This window comes from Hydra vulgaris, chromosome 13 (genome assembly GCF_038396675.1).
Source record: "Hydra vulgaris chromosome 13, alternate assembly HydraT2T_AEP".
Lineage (NCBI taxonomy): Eukaryota > Metazoa > Cnidaria > Hydrozoa > Anthoathecata > Hydridae > Hydra > Hydra vulgaris.
The window spans coordinates 35,460,274-35,475,232 of record NC_088932.1 but is presented as its reverse complement, the minus strand read 5'-3'; the positions used below and the strand labels follow the sequence as shown (position 1 = coordinate 35,475,232).

Genomic DNA, 14,959 nt, shown 5'->3' with positions numbered 1-14,959 from the left:
AATGACCCTAAACATACTGCATAACTATGTAGAAATTATTTAGAACCAAAAAAGCTGAAAATGTATTACGTGTAATGACCTGGCCTCCTCAAAACCCAGACCTCAATCCCATTGAGTTACTATGGAATGAATTGGATAGAAAAATTAGAACTGTATGTCCAACATCATAATCTCATTTATGGAACATTATAGACCAGGAATGGAATAATATTCAGAAAGAAACAATTAAAAAATTAATTGAAAGAATGTCGAGATTAAAGAATATATATATATATATATATATATATATATATATATATATATATATATATATATATATATATATATATATATATATATATATATAGTTATACTACTTAGCAGTCGGTAACATTGGTGACAGTCTGCATTATTGTGCAAATATTATTTTGCTAAATAATGAAGGTTTCTTTCAAAATTGGTCTTTTTAGTTAAAATTATTACCTCGTCCAATGAAGTTTTCAAGTCCAGCTTTTTACACTCATATTTTTTTAATTTATACTTATTTAGTATTAAAATAGAATTATACTATTTAAAATTAAAATGAAAGTATTACGTAAAAACACTTTCACAGAAGCATTATTTTTCCTTTTTTTTAATTCAAGTAAAGAAGTATCGGTATATAATAAGAATCGGCTTGTAAAGAAAACTCGTAAACATTTTACTTGTAAATTGAACTTTTTGTAACTGTCAATTAAAACATTAAATAGCGTTAAATTAAAGTATTACTAATGTACAATTTAACGCTATTTAATTATGATAATCACCTATAGTTGATTATCTGTGGATTGTAGTAATCTGTGTTAAGAAGAATAAATAACAATCTACGCGGTGTAATTAATAATCTTGTGTGAAGTAGGTAGCAACTTATAAAAAGTGGGAAATAAACTGTGTGGTGTATATCCGCATTTTGAAAACCTAAATTATAGTTACTAAATGTTTATTGAGTAATAGTAATATCTAATTAATAACACTAATAATGTAATTACTACTATTATTGAATAATATTAATCACGATATTATATACTGTTATTAAAAAATGAAATAGTATCATGAATTATGAACAGTGACGGATCCAAGGGGGATGGGGGTATGTCCCCTGGATCCGTCACTGCAAAAGTACGAAAGATCCGAAAGGCAAAGGGTACATAATACAAAAATATTTCAACAACCCCCTCCCACCCCCACCCCCACCCCACCCCACCCCACCACCACTACAACCACCACCAAAAATTCCTGGACCGTCACTGATTATGAAATAATGTTATTAACAATAATATAAGTAATAAAACTAAATGTTAATTTGGTAGCTCAAAAGTTATTTTAAAATTTTTAATGAATGTCTTTATAAGTTTGTCTTTTTTGCTATAAAAATAATGACATGTTAAAAAAAATATGCGTGATAAAATACATATTTGTTTACTGTAACAGTAAAACGTTTTGCTGTTTTGATCTTTTTTAAAATTTGTTATTAGTTGTTATTTTTATTTACTTTCTTAAAGTTTTGTAAGCAGATAAATATTTTATTCGCAGTTTCTATTTGCGTAGTGACAATTTTATTTTATTGCCATGCTTAAGTACGTTTATTTGAAATTACGGCCTAGAACTTTTTTTTTGTTTATAATTGTTCGGTATTTTTAATAATTGGTTCGACCAAATACTCGCAAAAAAAAAAAAATTCCTGGAACAGAGAACAAAAATTATAATACTTTATAATTTGGTGTCTGTCTTATTTCGGAATTTATAAATAAAATGGTAATAACAAAAATAATAATATAAACAAAAATAAAAATTAAAAAAAAAAACTTTTTAAAAAGACAAAGCCATTTTTAATATTCATTGTTTGTTGTTAATTTATATATATATATATATATATATATATATATATATATATATATATATATATATATATATATATATATATATATATATATATATATATATATATATATATATATATATATATAAATTAACAACAAACAATGAATATTAAAAATGGCTCAAGTTAATTAAACTTTCTCTTTCGATTTAACGCAATTTCAATGTATTTTAACTTTTTTAAACATTATTTAAACGATTTGAAGACGATTAGAATAAAAATTTTATCTCTCGATAATTGAGTTTTAAACACCAAACTTTTAATGTAAAAATTAATATATTATTATTTTTTTGTGGTTAATAAGGTGCTCCCAAAAGCCCTTACGCTCTTATCTCAAAGCACCGTGAAAGAGCATTTAACAAGGAAGTTTACGCCTTATTTCTTACCAATGTTGCTTATTGGGCTGGAGCCGGCGTCGAACCTCGGATCCCTTGGTTCTGAGCCAGAACTCTAACCACTGCATCACGGCTGCGTTAAAACTCTAATAAATAGAAGTAAAACTTGAATTAATTGAATGAAATTTTTAAAGCTTGCAACATGTCTGACCATACTTGTAAAATTTTTTACTAAAAAAAACTTCTAAGTTATAAAAGTTACAACCATAAGTGGGAAAGACCTGATTTTTTTCGAAATTTTGTTTTTGAAAAAGTATTTTAAGTTATATAACTCTATTTTACGGATCAGGGTTTGTCCTTTTAAATGAGTTTATATTTATACTTTACAGTGATTAAATAAGAAATTGAAAACAATTTTTTACAATTAATTTTTCACCAAAAACTAGTTTTAGGGATCTTTTTGTTGGATATTTCAAAACTTTGAATTGTTAAGAGTCCATTTTATTAGATTGCTGCGAGAATTACACCGGAAATGATGTAATATATTTAAATATACCCGTATATTAAACATTCAATATACACACAAAAACACAAGTTTTAAAGTCCTATTTAGCCCGTTCCGGGTCCAGTTAACTATTTGAAGAAAACGTTTATTATCATTATTTTTTTTAAACTATAGAATGAAATACGTTGGACTTTTAAACTCAAAATTCGGCGAGAAAATTAAATTAGATAAACAACCTTTTTAAAAAAGTTTACAAGTATTTTGAATAAGAAGATCAATATATACTAATTAAAGAAAAACTAAAAAAATGAACTTACCGCCTAAAAACGCCAACCAAATTTTCAATGCAAGCATCATTCTAAAAAAAACTAATATTGTTTTAGTGCTCTCTCTTGGATTATAAGGTAGTTCAATGTTTTAAATATAAAAATCAATTCTTAAAATGCCCATTCAATAAGTTTTTAAATTTATCAACAAAGACTGTGTAAATATTTGCAACAATGGAAAATAAAATAACACTAAAGTAAATTTTCATCAGCTGTTATAATAGTGACAAAAAAGTCGCAGTAAAATGCAACAAATAGTGTTGTATGAAAACGGTAGCAGCTGTACCAATGCTACCTAAATGCACAGTGACAGAGAAAGGGAGGGGTAAGTAAAGAGAATTTGAAGAGACAGGTTTTAAAATCCAAAATAAATACAAAGTATAATATTTAAGAAATACATTACTTATAGCTTTGTCAAAATTTTTCTTTCATGACGTAATATCATATTATTAATTGATATTAAGGTGGTTCCTACATAATCAAAAGTCAAAATTTTTTCAAAAATTGATTTTTTGGCAAATTAGATATTCAAATGTAAAATTTAACGTTCTTTCTCGTGGTATATTTTTTTTTTTAAGTTTGTTTATGCTTTTTACAATATTTACTATTTTATACAGGTAGGTATAATTTTAGTGCCTAGCAACGGCCATAGCAACCAATTTATTTTTTAGTTATTATCTTAAATGTACCTTAAAACTCAAACTAGTACATCTCTTTTGCTATTCTAATGTTGCCTTGTACGTCCAAGTTGTTAAATATTTAATGATTAACTTATAATCATAAGTTATACTGTTGCAAAGTGCAAACAGCAGGCAGGCTTTTTTATAATAATTTTTTTACTTTTTACTGTTTTCTAATGTGCTTGTTGAAATTATTTATCATTTTACTTAGATTGTAGTAAAATAATAAAGATAAAATATGGGAAACCTTCGAAATAACAAAAGAAAGTCATCAAGAAAGGGTGTTGGTGGTCGTGGTTGTAAAAAACCTGTAAATATTGTAAATAATAAATGTGGTATCAATGGCAATAAAAAAAATGTAAATATTGAAAATATCACTAAAAAAATTTTTACCATTAAACCAGCTGAACATTCTGGAATTGGTGGAAAATGGAAGTATACATACTTGTCGTGTATCGATTGATGGAACTTGGCAAAAAAGAGGACACTCCTCGTTGAACGGTGTAGTGACAGCATTAAGCAAAGGAAAGTGTTTGGATGTTATTGTTTTATCAAAACATTGTAGACAGTGTATAATATGGGGTGGAAAAAAAGGGACAACAGAATACACAAATTGGAAAGTTGCACATAATTGTAAAATTAACCATCGAAAGTCATCAGGAGCAATGGAATCCTCAGGTGCTATTGATATATTTCAGCAATCTGTAAGTCGAAATAAACTAGTTTATAATGAGTATCTTAGAGATGGAGACACAGCTTCTTACAAAGAAGTTGTTAACTCCAAACCCTACGAAGCACAGTTTGGTATTACACCTGTTAAACTTGAATGTATTGGACATGTAAACAAACGAATAGGTTCTCGACTTAGGACACTAGTACAAGAATATAAAAATACCTCTACACCATTTGGTGGAAAAGGAAAATTAACAAACAATTCCATCAATTCAATAACAAATTATTATGGTATTGCCATTCGAAGAAGTCTAAATTTAAATTGCACTGACGATGAAAAAATTTATACAATGAAAAAGTGGATAGGTGCTATCCTTCATCATTGTACCAACTTTTCTAACTTAGATAAGCGCCACATGTTTTGTCCACCAGGAGAAGAATCGTGGTGTAGTTACAAGAATAAAAAACTAAAAAAACACAAAGAGAGGATTAATTTACCAAAGTGGATGTTTCCTATCTTGTCAAAGATTTTCTAAGACCTTTCAAATAATGACCTTCTTTGCAAGTGCATCCACGGGGAAACTCAAAATGCTAACAAGCCCCTGAATAATATTATCTGGATGAAATGTCCCAAGCAAATCTTTGTAGAAAGATAAACTCTACAGATAGGTGTATACAGTGCTATTCTTCAATTTAACGAAGGTCAATTTAGACTTGTTAAAGTGTATAAAAAACTTGGAATACAGACCGGTGTCTGTTTTAATAATATATCTGAAAAAATGAACCGACGCAGCATCCAAAATTTACTTATTAAAATATCAGATAAGACTAAAGCAAAAAGAAAAAAACTAAAAGCCATTAAGAAGGGTTTATTAGATAAAGGCTTACATAAAGAGGGAGGAGAAACTTATTCAAAAGGAGGATTTTAGTTTTAAAAACAAATTTTTTTTCTTGTTTTGTGATTTTCTCCCATATAGTTTTTCAAGAAAATTGTCTCACGAAAAACATCATAACTTTTAAATTAATAGTGATAACTACTTGAAATTTTCAGGGCTTAATCATCCAGTGTACTGCTAGTGCCTGAGTTTTTTTCAAATAAATTTATTATTTGTAAGTCGTGGTTATGCAACTAAGATTGGAGGCCAAGTAGCAGATTTTTCAAAAATACAGTTGTTTTGAAGCATAACTTTTAGTAGAAACAAGATCTTTTAATAAAAAAAACGCACGCACTAGATACAGGTAGCACGCACAAGTATACCAAGTTTGAAAGTAAAATAAGCTTTTACTCATGAGTAATTGTGTTTCTAGTAAACTCTATTTTTGGGGTTATTTTGACTCTTATAGGCCTATATGTGATCATCAATATATTTTAGGAGTTCGAAAATATATATTTTTTTACACATTCTGTACCTACTTTTGAAAAAATTAATGGTTCATGAATAAAAAGAAACTTTTTTTGATTATGTAGGAACCACCTTAATACAAAACGCACCACTTGCAAATGCCTTTAGCCCGCTTACAGAATATTGTTGTTTGATTGAAGTTTGAAATCAGCGTGAAGAATGTAACCTTAAATTTTATATATTTAACCAATCGAATCTGCATTGTATACTTGATATGGTTTGATTATTTTGAAGTTTTATTGTTAGGTGTCCAAATGCAGAATATGAGGTTACAATTTTCCGTTTACTTTTAACATTTAAATAAACGTTTATAAAAATAGCTTATTTTTACCATATAAAAAATAATTTTAATATATTTTCAAACAAAAATTAGTTTTAAATAGATAACTTTAATTGAAAAAAGTTAAAGCAGAAAGGGCAAAGGCCATGAAAAACTATTGGTATCTCATTCTTCTTAACAAAAAAGCGATTTGCATGTATAGTTAAACTTTTCAAAGTAGTTGATTTAATTTTTTTAATATTATAATATATAATATTGAATGTTGTTTGAAAATCCGATGGCAAAAATGTATAACTAATTTATTTTAGTAACTTAAAATCTAAAAAAAGGTTTTTAGCAGCTTTAGAGTTAAAGCAGAAACAAATTTATTAGAATTTAGAATAATTAATGTTAAAAAACGTTTAAATAATACGTTGATATACTTGATACTTAAGTGGGCTCTCAAAGTTTAAATTGTTAATTATAAAAGTACTAAGAAATAAGTACAAAAGTACTAAATACTAAGTTCTTATTATAAAAGTACTAAGCACTTAGTATTAAAGCACTTAACATGTTTAAAGGGATTATTGAACTTGTGGAAAAGAATAATAGGGTTAAGTTATACAGATTGGTAAAATGGTATTTGTATTATAGTTACGTATTAGTGGTTGCTATTTTCATTTGCATTATATCAAACAACTATGGAATGCATACACACGTACAAAAAAAAAAAAAAAGAAGCCGTGAATCAATAGTAACAAGTAAACACTAGAGTTGCGCTCTTAGTAACTGGGGAAAAAAGAAAAAGGAAGTACAAAAAAGTGATATTGTGTGGTAAAAATTAGTTTATTCTAAATTAAAAAAGTAAATCAATCAAGAGAAATAATTTTATGTAACCTATTATTGTTTGTAGGTGATGCGCCAGCATTACCAGCGTCATCACTCGTAGTATAAACTATTAATGACATATTAATGCATAATGAATTTTATGTCATTTCCCGTAAAATGTCAAAATTGAGCGGATTTTAGGTTTCATTATTTAATTGTTATTCCTGATCAGAAACCGATGCAATAACACGCAGTTTAAGGCTTGTATTCTTCCTATTCTCGCTGATATTTTTGGTTATTTACTAAATATTTATACCAACAAGCTAAATTAGAATTTAAATCAAGTATCTTATTACTTTGCAAGTGTTTTCAGCCATTTAACTCAATTGCTATCGCAATCCATTGACAGTGGCATTTGTTATTTATTAACTTTGATCACAAGCCATTGGTAGCGGCTTTTTAATATTTATTTAAATACTAAATACAATAGAGCTTTTCATTTAACACTCCATGAAACCAGGCTGTACTTGTTAAAAATCAAAACATTAAAAAAAAACAAAAAACGGTAATTAAAATCGAAAATCAAATAACAGACCTTTTTATTTACTTTTTTTGATATTCATTTGCAATAGTAATAAAAACCATAATAACAATAATTGTAATAATACCAATCTTAATATTAATAATAGAAATAATAAGAATACAAATAAAATAAAATTAGTTATCATTAAATCAGTTAATTATAATTAAAATAATAACGTTAACGTTAAACTAAGATATTAAACAACCCAAATGAGAGCAGTATCAGATAATAACATCAGCTGTGTTAAAATGTGTTGCTTATAAATGTTCTCCAAATAGTCCTAATTTTGAAGAAGGAATTAGAATTCTTACAAATATTAGTTCTACACCTGAAAAATGAAAAAGAAAATACAAACAAACAAAATAGCATGAAATCGTAGCGAGGAACTTTTGATGTAATTTAATAACAACAAGATGTTTATTTTCCTATCATTACATTACATATCAGTATACAATAAAAATAATATTAATAATAACATTAATAATACTAAAATAAATGATCATATACTTAATGTAATTTGGAAAAGATTGCAAAGATGATGTCGAGTAATCGTGTAAAGATGATGACTTACTGGGGCTATTCTTGGAATTAAATGAAAGTGGAGGGTGAATCTTTAAAGTAGAATTCTATTAAATAAGATAAAGAAATGAAGAAAATACTACATCTATAATAATAACTAAACTCAGCGCTTGTTCTAAATGTGACTAGCACAACCTCGCTTTGAAGTCTACGTTCGAACGGAGACTTCAAAGCGAGGTTGTGCTTGTCACATAAATATCTCCAAGGAGAATTCTCCTTGAAGATGTTTATAAAAAGTTCTATTTTTTTGAACTCCAACCAATTTTTTAATTAAACTATGTGAAAAACTAAAAAAAATTAAATTTTAAAATAAATATTAAATATTAAAAAAAAAGGTTTTAAATTTAAAATTTAGGTTTTTTACTTTATAGTTTATTCTGTTTTCAAATAGGTTTGTTATTTAAGTTTTAATTATTTTTTATTTATTTTTTATTTAATTGTATATTATGCTAAATTTTCTTAAAAATTATTTACTGTCAGAGCTAAGAGAAATTTTGTAAAACTGCGATAGTGAAAGAGTTAAAAAACTGCGATAGTGAAAGAGTTAAAAAACTGCGATAGTGAAAGAGTTAAAGGCATTAATAAACTATTTTTAGGATGCGTTATTAAAAACGATAGGCACATGTAAAAAGCACTATATCAAGCAAAATGATCTTTTTTTAAACGTGTCTAGAAAGTAGTTAAAATGCAAAAAATGTCGAGCATTTAAACCAGAATGTGACCCTTAAAAGACACTGCATCCAAGTCAAAGCAAAGCCAAGCAACCAAACCAGTTTAACCGTGTTTTACAACGACAACTTAAGTATTTCCATTACCAAAGAAGAGAAGCGCATTCTCTTCATTCGTAGTAGAAATATTTAAGTTGTTGTGGTAACCTAGAGTTGTATTTTTGAAACTTCACGCGTATGCTATAGCTTCATCCTGCAGAAATGCAAAATTTTGTTTACATATACGTATAAAGTATGTAAATTAAATTTTTGTCTACCTAAGTTCTGCACTAACAAAACAACGCTTTACCGCAACTGACTTTTGGAATGTGTTTGCAAAAGGTTGTAAAACTAAAAAGGAAGTGAAGCAAACTGGAGGAGTCACATTATCCAAGAAAGAAAAATCGTTGTTTTTCCTCAAGTAAATTTTTGCGACAATTATGTGGCGATGGTCTGACAGGATGCATCGGAACTACGAGTTTATGTATAACTTACGTTTGATGCCCTTTTTAGCACCCAATGTTACGTTTGATGCCTAGTTTAGCACCAAATTTCGCAAAGACCAACGGAGTGGTTGGACTTTACGCAATTACTGCTAACACACAAGCTGCAAACATTTAAAAAATATTTATATTTTTCTATCAAAAAGTTCTTCAACACCGCATGCAGCATATGGATGAATGCAAATAAAGAAAAAACATTAATAATTTATGACATTCCAGGCAGTGTGCGCTCTCTATTATTACCTCTGGCAATCACAGCAAAAAACAAATGTACAGGTTTTCAAGCACAAACTGTCCATTTGATTGGAAACCTTTTTCAAATGTTGACGATATGCCTTCTAAAGTTTCAGATAACCTAGCATCAACAGTGTCTATGGTACAGCCTATCAGCAGTGTCTATGGTCATGGAGTTCCTACTTTAGCTGCTGACAGTTAAGAAAGTCCTTCTTTGGCGACTTGAAAACTTTTATTACGAAGATTTGCCTTTATATAAAAGCAATACCATACTATACTGAGCAATTGAACCAATTCCAGAACCTGAGAACAGCCTCCGTGTATGCATATGCTGAGAACTGTTTGACAAGTCAAAATATAGAAGAAAGTGGAACATATACTCTGTGCTTTCTCTTTGGGCTCACGAGGCAAGTTTAAGTATGAATTCACATACAGCCGAATTTAACTGTAATTTTTGTACTGATGACTAAAATGTAATTTTTTGAAATTCTTTAGGGCATAAATATATTTATGTCCAAAAGTTTAATGAAATATAATTAAAATTTTATTATACTTTTACCTTGTGTACTTGTGTTATGTAAAAGTGCATTTATTATTATTAAACATAAAACATTTTATAATTTCATATTATGTTTCAATTAACTCCATTATCTATTCCAGCTAGCTCCGAAAGCGGGGTTTGTTGGAACATTTACTTGTAGTAATCAAATCACTCTAATCAAAGATATAAAAATTCTAGAAATTTTTCGTTTTCACTTAACTTTATCACTATTAGTCAATAAAGTTTGAAAACTATTGTTCAATAAGTAGTATTTAGGCAATAAAAAAAAAATTCAAAAAATGTTTGTAAATCAATAAAAAAAAACATTCCAACTAACCTCCAGTCTCCCCTTTTATATATTGAGTAAAATATTTGCTTATTATAAAACCTTGATGCTAATTTAATTAGCTAGTTTGACTCAGTTACCATTGACTCAGTGGTTACGGTTGTTTTTTTTAATTTTTTAGTTTTTATGTGCAAGAACCGAGTTTTGAAAAAACTAAAACGTAATCCATAGTGACGTCATAATAACCATTCAATCTGAATGTTGTAATGTTTATCAGCAATGAAGGCCTGAATATTTTCCCGCAACTAAATTTGACTCCTAAATCTTCTGACGTACAGGCGGTAATTTTAACTAAATTAAAAAAAAATAGAGGACATAATAAAAATGTCAGTGGTTAGTAAGTAACACTTAAATTGATGTCACGTTCAGGCGTTGTTTGTGTATATTTAGTATCAAATGCTCAAGTTGTTTATGTATATGATGAGCAGCGTAAATAAATGAAACAAATGCGTGTGTTAGCCAAAATATATATTCGCAAAATAAAACAAAAAGGCTTAGTTTTTTGCAATTTGCTGACTAGTTTTAAAAAACTATGCGTACGTAAAATTTAAGTTATGCAACATAATTATGTACTAGTCATTAATATTAAATAACAATATTCATATTGTTCTGTACGTTTATTCAGAAAGAATTTTTTTAATACCTTGTTTATTTATTGTTCTGTGTGTTTATTTAAAGAGATTTTATGTTATTTTTTTATCCTCAGTTTCAGCTGGACATCTTTGGCGTTAGGGTTTACATTTTATTTATTTTTAACTGTTTAGAACACAAATAATATCGGATACAGAAGAAAAATACTTTTCTTTTGTAAAATTGATATATATCTTTATGATGCATTTTTTTTAAAAAAGAATTGCAAAATAGTTCTGCGTTTTATGTTATTTGTTATTGTATTAGTTAAGTACAATTAACCTGTAAAAATTTTCTAAGAATAGACGTGTCTTCCATCTATTATAATATAATAGATATTACAACAGGTGATAGACCCAATGTTTAACAGCTACAAACTCATAAAACTAAAATTTGCTAATCACATCGGAGAATAAATATTATATTTTTATACTATAGTATTGTTATAGTTTTAATATATTAATGTAGTTTGTTTTTATATTAGAATTATTATATTATTTGTTTTTTTGGACGGTTCAATTTGGGAATCAAATGGGAATCAAACGCAAAAGAGGGAATCAAGCACAAAAGTTATAAAAAATAAAATACATATATTTTTAAACTGTGTCACTAGCTTGCGGCTACTTTAAATACCTAAACATAAAAACTTAAATTGTTTCGAATTCAAAAATTTTAATATACATTATTATTACATTATTAGTACATTAATATACAATTATTACATTATTAGTACATTAATATACAATTAATATACATTAACGATCTTCCAAAAGTCTTAAACAAACTTGATGTAATAATGTTTGCAGATGATACTAATTTATTTTATTCATCTCAGTCTATTGAAGAACTCTTTGAAACAACGAATATCGAACTTGAAAAACTTAATATCTGGCTAAAATCTAATAAATTATCTTTAAACACAGAAAAAACCAATTACATTTTATTCCATCCCAACCAAAAAAGAAAAAAAATACCTAATATATTACCATTGCTAAAAATAGAAAACAAAAATATTGAAAGAACCTCAATAACAAAATTTCTAGGTTTACTAATTGACGAAAATATTTCATGGAGAGCACACATTGACTATTTAAATACAAAAATAACCAAAAACATTGGCGTGCTATACAAAGCTAGACCAATGTTATCCCAAGAAAATCTAAAACGTCTTTATTTCTCATTTATACAGACCTATTATACATATGGTAATATAGCATGGGCAAGTACTAAAAAACAAATCATTCGCCAATGAGAAAATATACAAAGACTACAAAAATCTTTTTGAAAAAGTTCGAAAAAACTTAAAAAAACATTACTATTCTAAAATTCTCAATAAAGCCAAAAATACTTGTAAACGCTCCTGGGAAATAATAAAAGAAATTATCGGTAAATCAAAACCGTGCTCAGGTTCCCTGCCACACATGATCAAAGTAGATAACAATAATATAATTAATTCTCAAACAATAGCTCACGAATTTAACAAATTCTTTGTTGAAATTGGCCCTAAATTATCTAAATTAATTCCTAACACTGAAACATCATTTAAAGATTTTCTAGTACCGATGGATAATTGCATTCACTCGGATGAGTTATCTAAAGAGTTACTATTTGATGAGTTCGAAAAAGCCTTCAAAACACTAAAAAAAAATAAAGCAGTTGGACCGGACGAAATCAATGGTAACATAATTATAGATTGCTATGAACAATTAAAATATATTCTTTTTAAAGTCTTTAAATCATCAATCGAACAAGGAGTCTTTCCTGATCAATTGAAAATTGCTAAAGTTATTCCACTATTTAAAGGTGGTGACAAATCTGACATTAGTAATTACCGGCCTATTTCTATCTTATCTATATTTTCAAAAATACTAGAAAGAATCATGTTCAATAGAGTATTTAATTATTTTAGTTTAAATAATTTATTATACAACAATCAGTTTGGCTTTAAGAAGAATAACTCAACCGAGCATGCAATTATTCAGTTGGTACGTGAGATTTCCAATTCTTTTGAAAAATCTCAATTTACATTAGGAATTTTTATCGATCTTTCAAAAGCATTTGATACTGTGGATCATGATATTTTACTTTATAAACTTAATTATTACGGAATAAATGAAAGAGTTAGTAAATGGTTTCAAAGTTATTTATCCAACAGAAAACAATTTGTTTCTTGTAATGATCTTAATCATACACAGTTTTTAAATGTTTCCTGTGGTGTTCCGCAAGGTTCCATCTTAGGCCCTCTTTTGTTCTTAATATATATCAACGACTTGCATAAAGCATCAAATCTTCTAAGTATTATGTTTGCTGATGACATAAACTTATTTCTATCTAACAGTGACATCTACCTACTATTCTCCGTTATGAACAAAGAACTTCAAAACATATCTAAATGGTTTAAAAGTAACAAATTAACATTAAATGTAAACAAAACAAAATGGATTTTTTTCCACCCGCTCTCCAAAAAACGTTCTCTACCCCAAAATTTACCAAAAATTTTTATTGACCATAATGAAATAAAAAGAGATTCTGTAACTAAATACCTGGGGGTTTTCATTGACGAGAACATCACATGGAAACATCATATTAACTATGTCTGCTCGAAAGTTTCAAAAAGTATTGGAATTCTATATAAGGCGCGTACTCATTTAGATAAAAATAATTTAACTAAACTTTATTATTCTTTTATTCATAGTTATATAAGTTATGGAATTATTGCCTGGGGTAGTACTGATCAAAGTAAGTTACAATGTCTCCATCGCCGTCAGAAACATGCGATCCGTGTAATTAATTTTGCGGATCGGTTCTCAAATTCCTCAATATTTTTCAATCAAATGAAAATCCTCAATGTTTATAAACTAAACGTATATAAAAATTTATCTTTTGTTTATATGTGGAAGTATGATTTATCTCCTTTAATTTTTAAAGACCTTTTTATTTTGAAACCTCTAAGCAAGTTTAACATGAGGAATAATAACTATTTAAATAAACCACTCTGTCGAACAAAGTTCAATCAATTCTGTATCACTTATCGTGCAGCTCATCTCTGGAACAAAATTATTTTGCCTAACTTCGGCTTACCCCTAACCTATTCTGTTTTTAAAATTAAATTAAAAGATCTCATTCTCTCTATTGAAAATATCTTAGAATATCTTTAATTTGTCTTATGATATATAATAATTTTGAAATGTATGTTCAATCTTTGTTTTATACTTGTTGACAATTTGTTTCTATTTATCTAAGTACTATTTTAATATTTTTATGTTAATTTTTTTACGTTCTCTTATTGTAAAAAGGCGTTTTTATAATACTTTATGTACTCTGTTTTGTAAAAGGCTCCTGACGATAAGATCATTTGATCTTCTTTTAGAAGCCTTGTTTGTATTTGAAAAAAATATGTAATTTATATATATTACGTCAAATGTAAACAAAAACTTACGAAAAAAAAAAAAAAAAAAAAAAAAAAAAAGTACCAATAAATCCAATTTGAAATCACTTTATCGACGTCAAAAACATGCCGTTAGAATTGTCTATAAAAAAGACAAATTCACTCATGCTGAACCTTTGTTAAAACTCCTTAATGCACTAATCGTCTATAGAATAAACATTTATCAAAACTTATTGTTTATGCTGAAATATAAACTCGGGCTTGTCCCATCACATTTCTCAAATGATTTCTTTAAAAGCAATAGAAATAGATATGACACTCGAGAAGTAGGAAACTTTAATATACCGTTTAGAAAAACAAAACTATCGCGTTTCACAATTTCATATCGCGGTCCCTATCTCTATAATAAACTGATATCCAGAAATGCCATAATTACAAAATTAGATAACCAAAATTGTTTGAAAATTATACTAAAAAAATTCGTTTTAAATATAAACAATTATATGAACTTACACTAAACTAATACTGAAACTAGAGCCAAAA

The 14,959-nt window shown here is 27.5% G+C and overlaps 1 protein-coding gene across 3 annotated transcripts in view; it reads right to left on the bottom strand.

Annotated features, from left to right (window-relative positions):
• Window positions 1-14,959, bottom strand: part of LOC100202963 (uncharacterized) — an 88,012-nt gene that overhangs the window by 52,325 nt on the left and 20,728 nt on the right. For 2 of the 3 annotated variants that reach the window (XM_065814886.1, XM_065814885.1), the window contains exon 2: window positions 3,055-3,095. In XM_065814886.1, the coding sequence (XP_065670958.1) occupies window positions 3,055-3,095 (41 nt within the window). Of the gene's footprint in view, window positions 1-3,054; window positions 3,096-5,907; window positions 5,963-14,959 lie in introns of those variants that run through there. The other variant, XM_065814887.1, reaches the window with a different exon arrangement.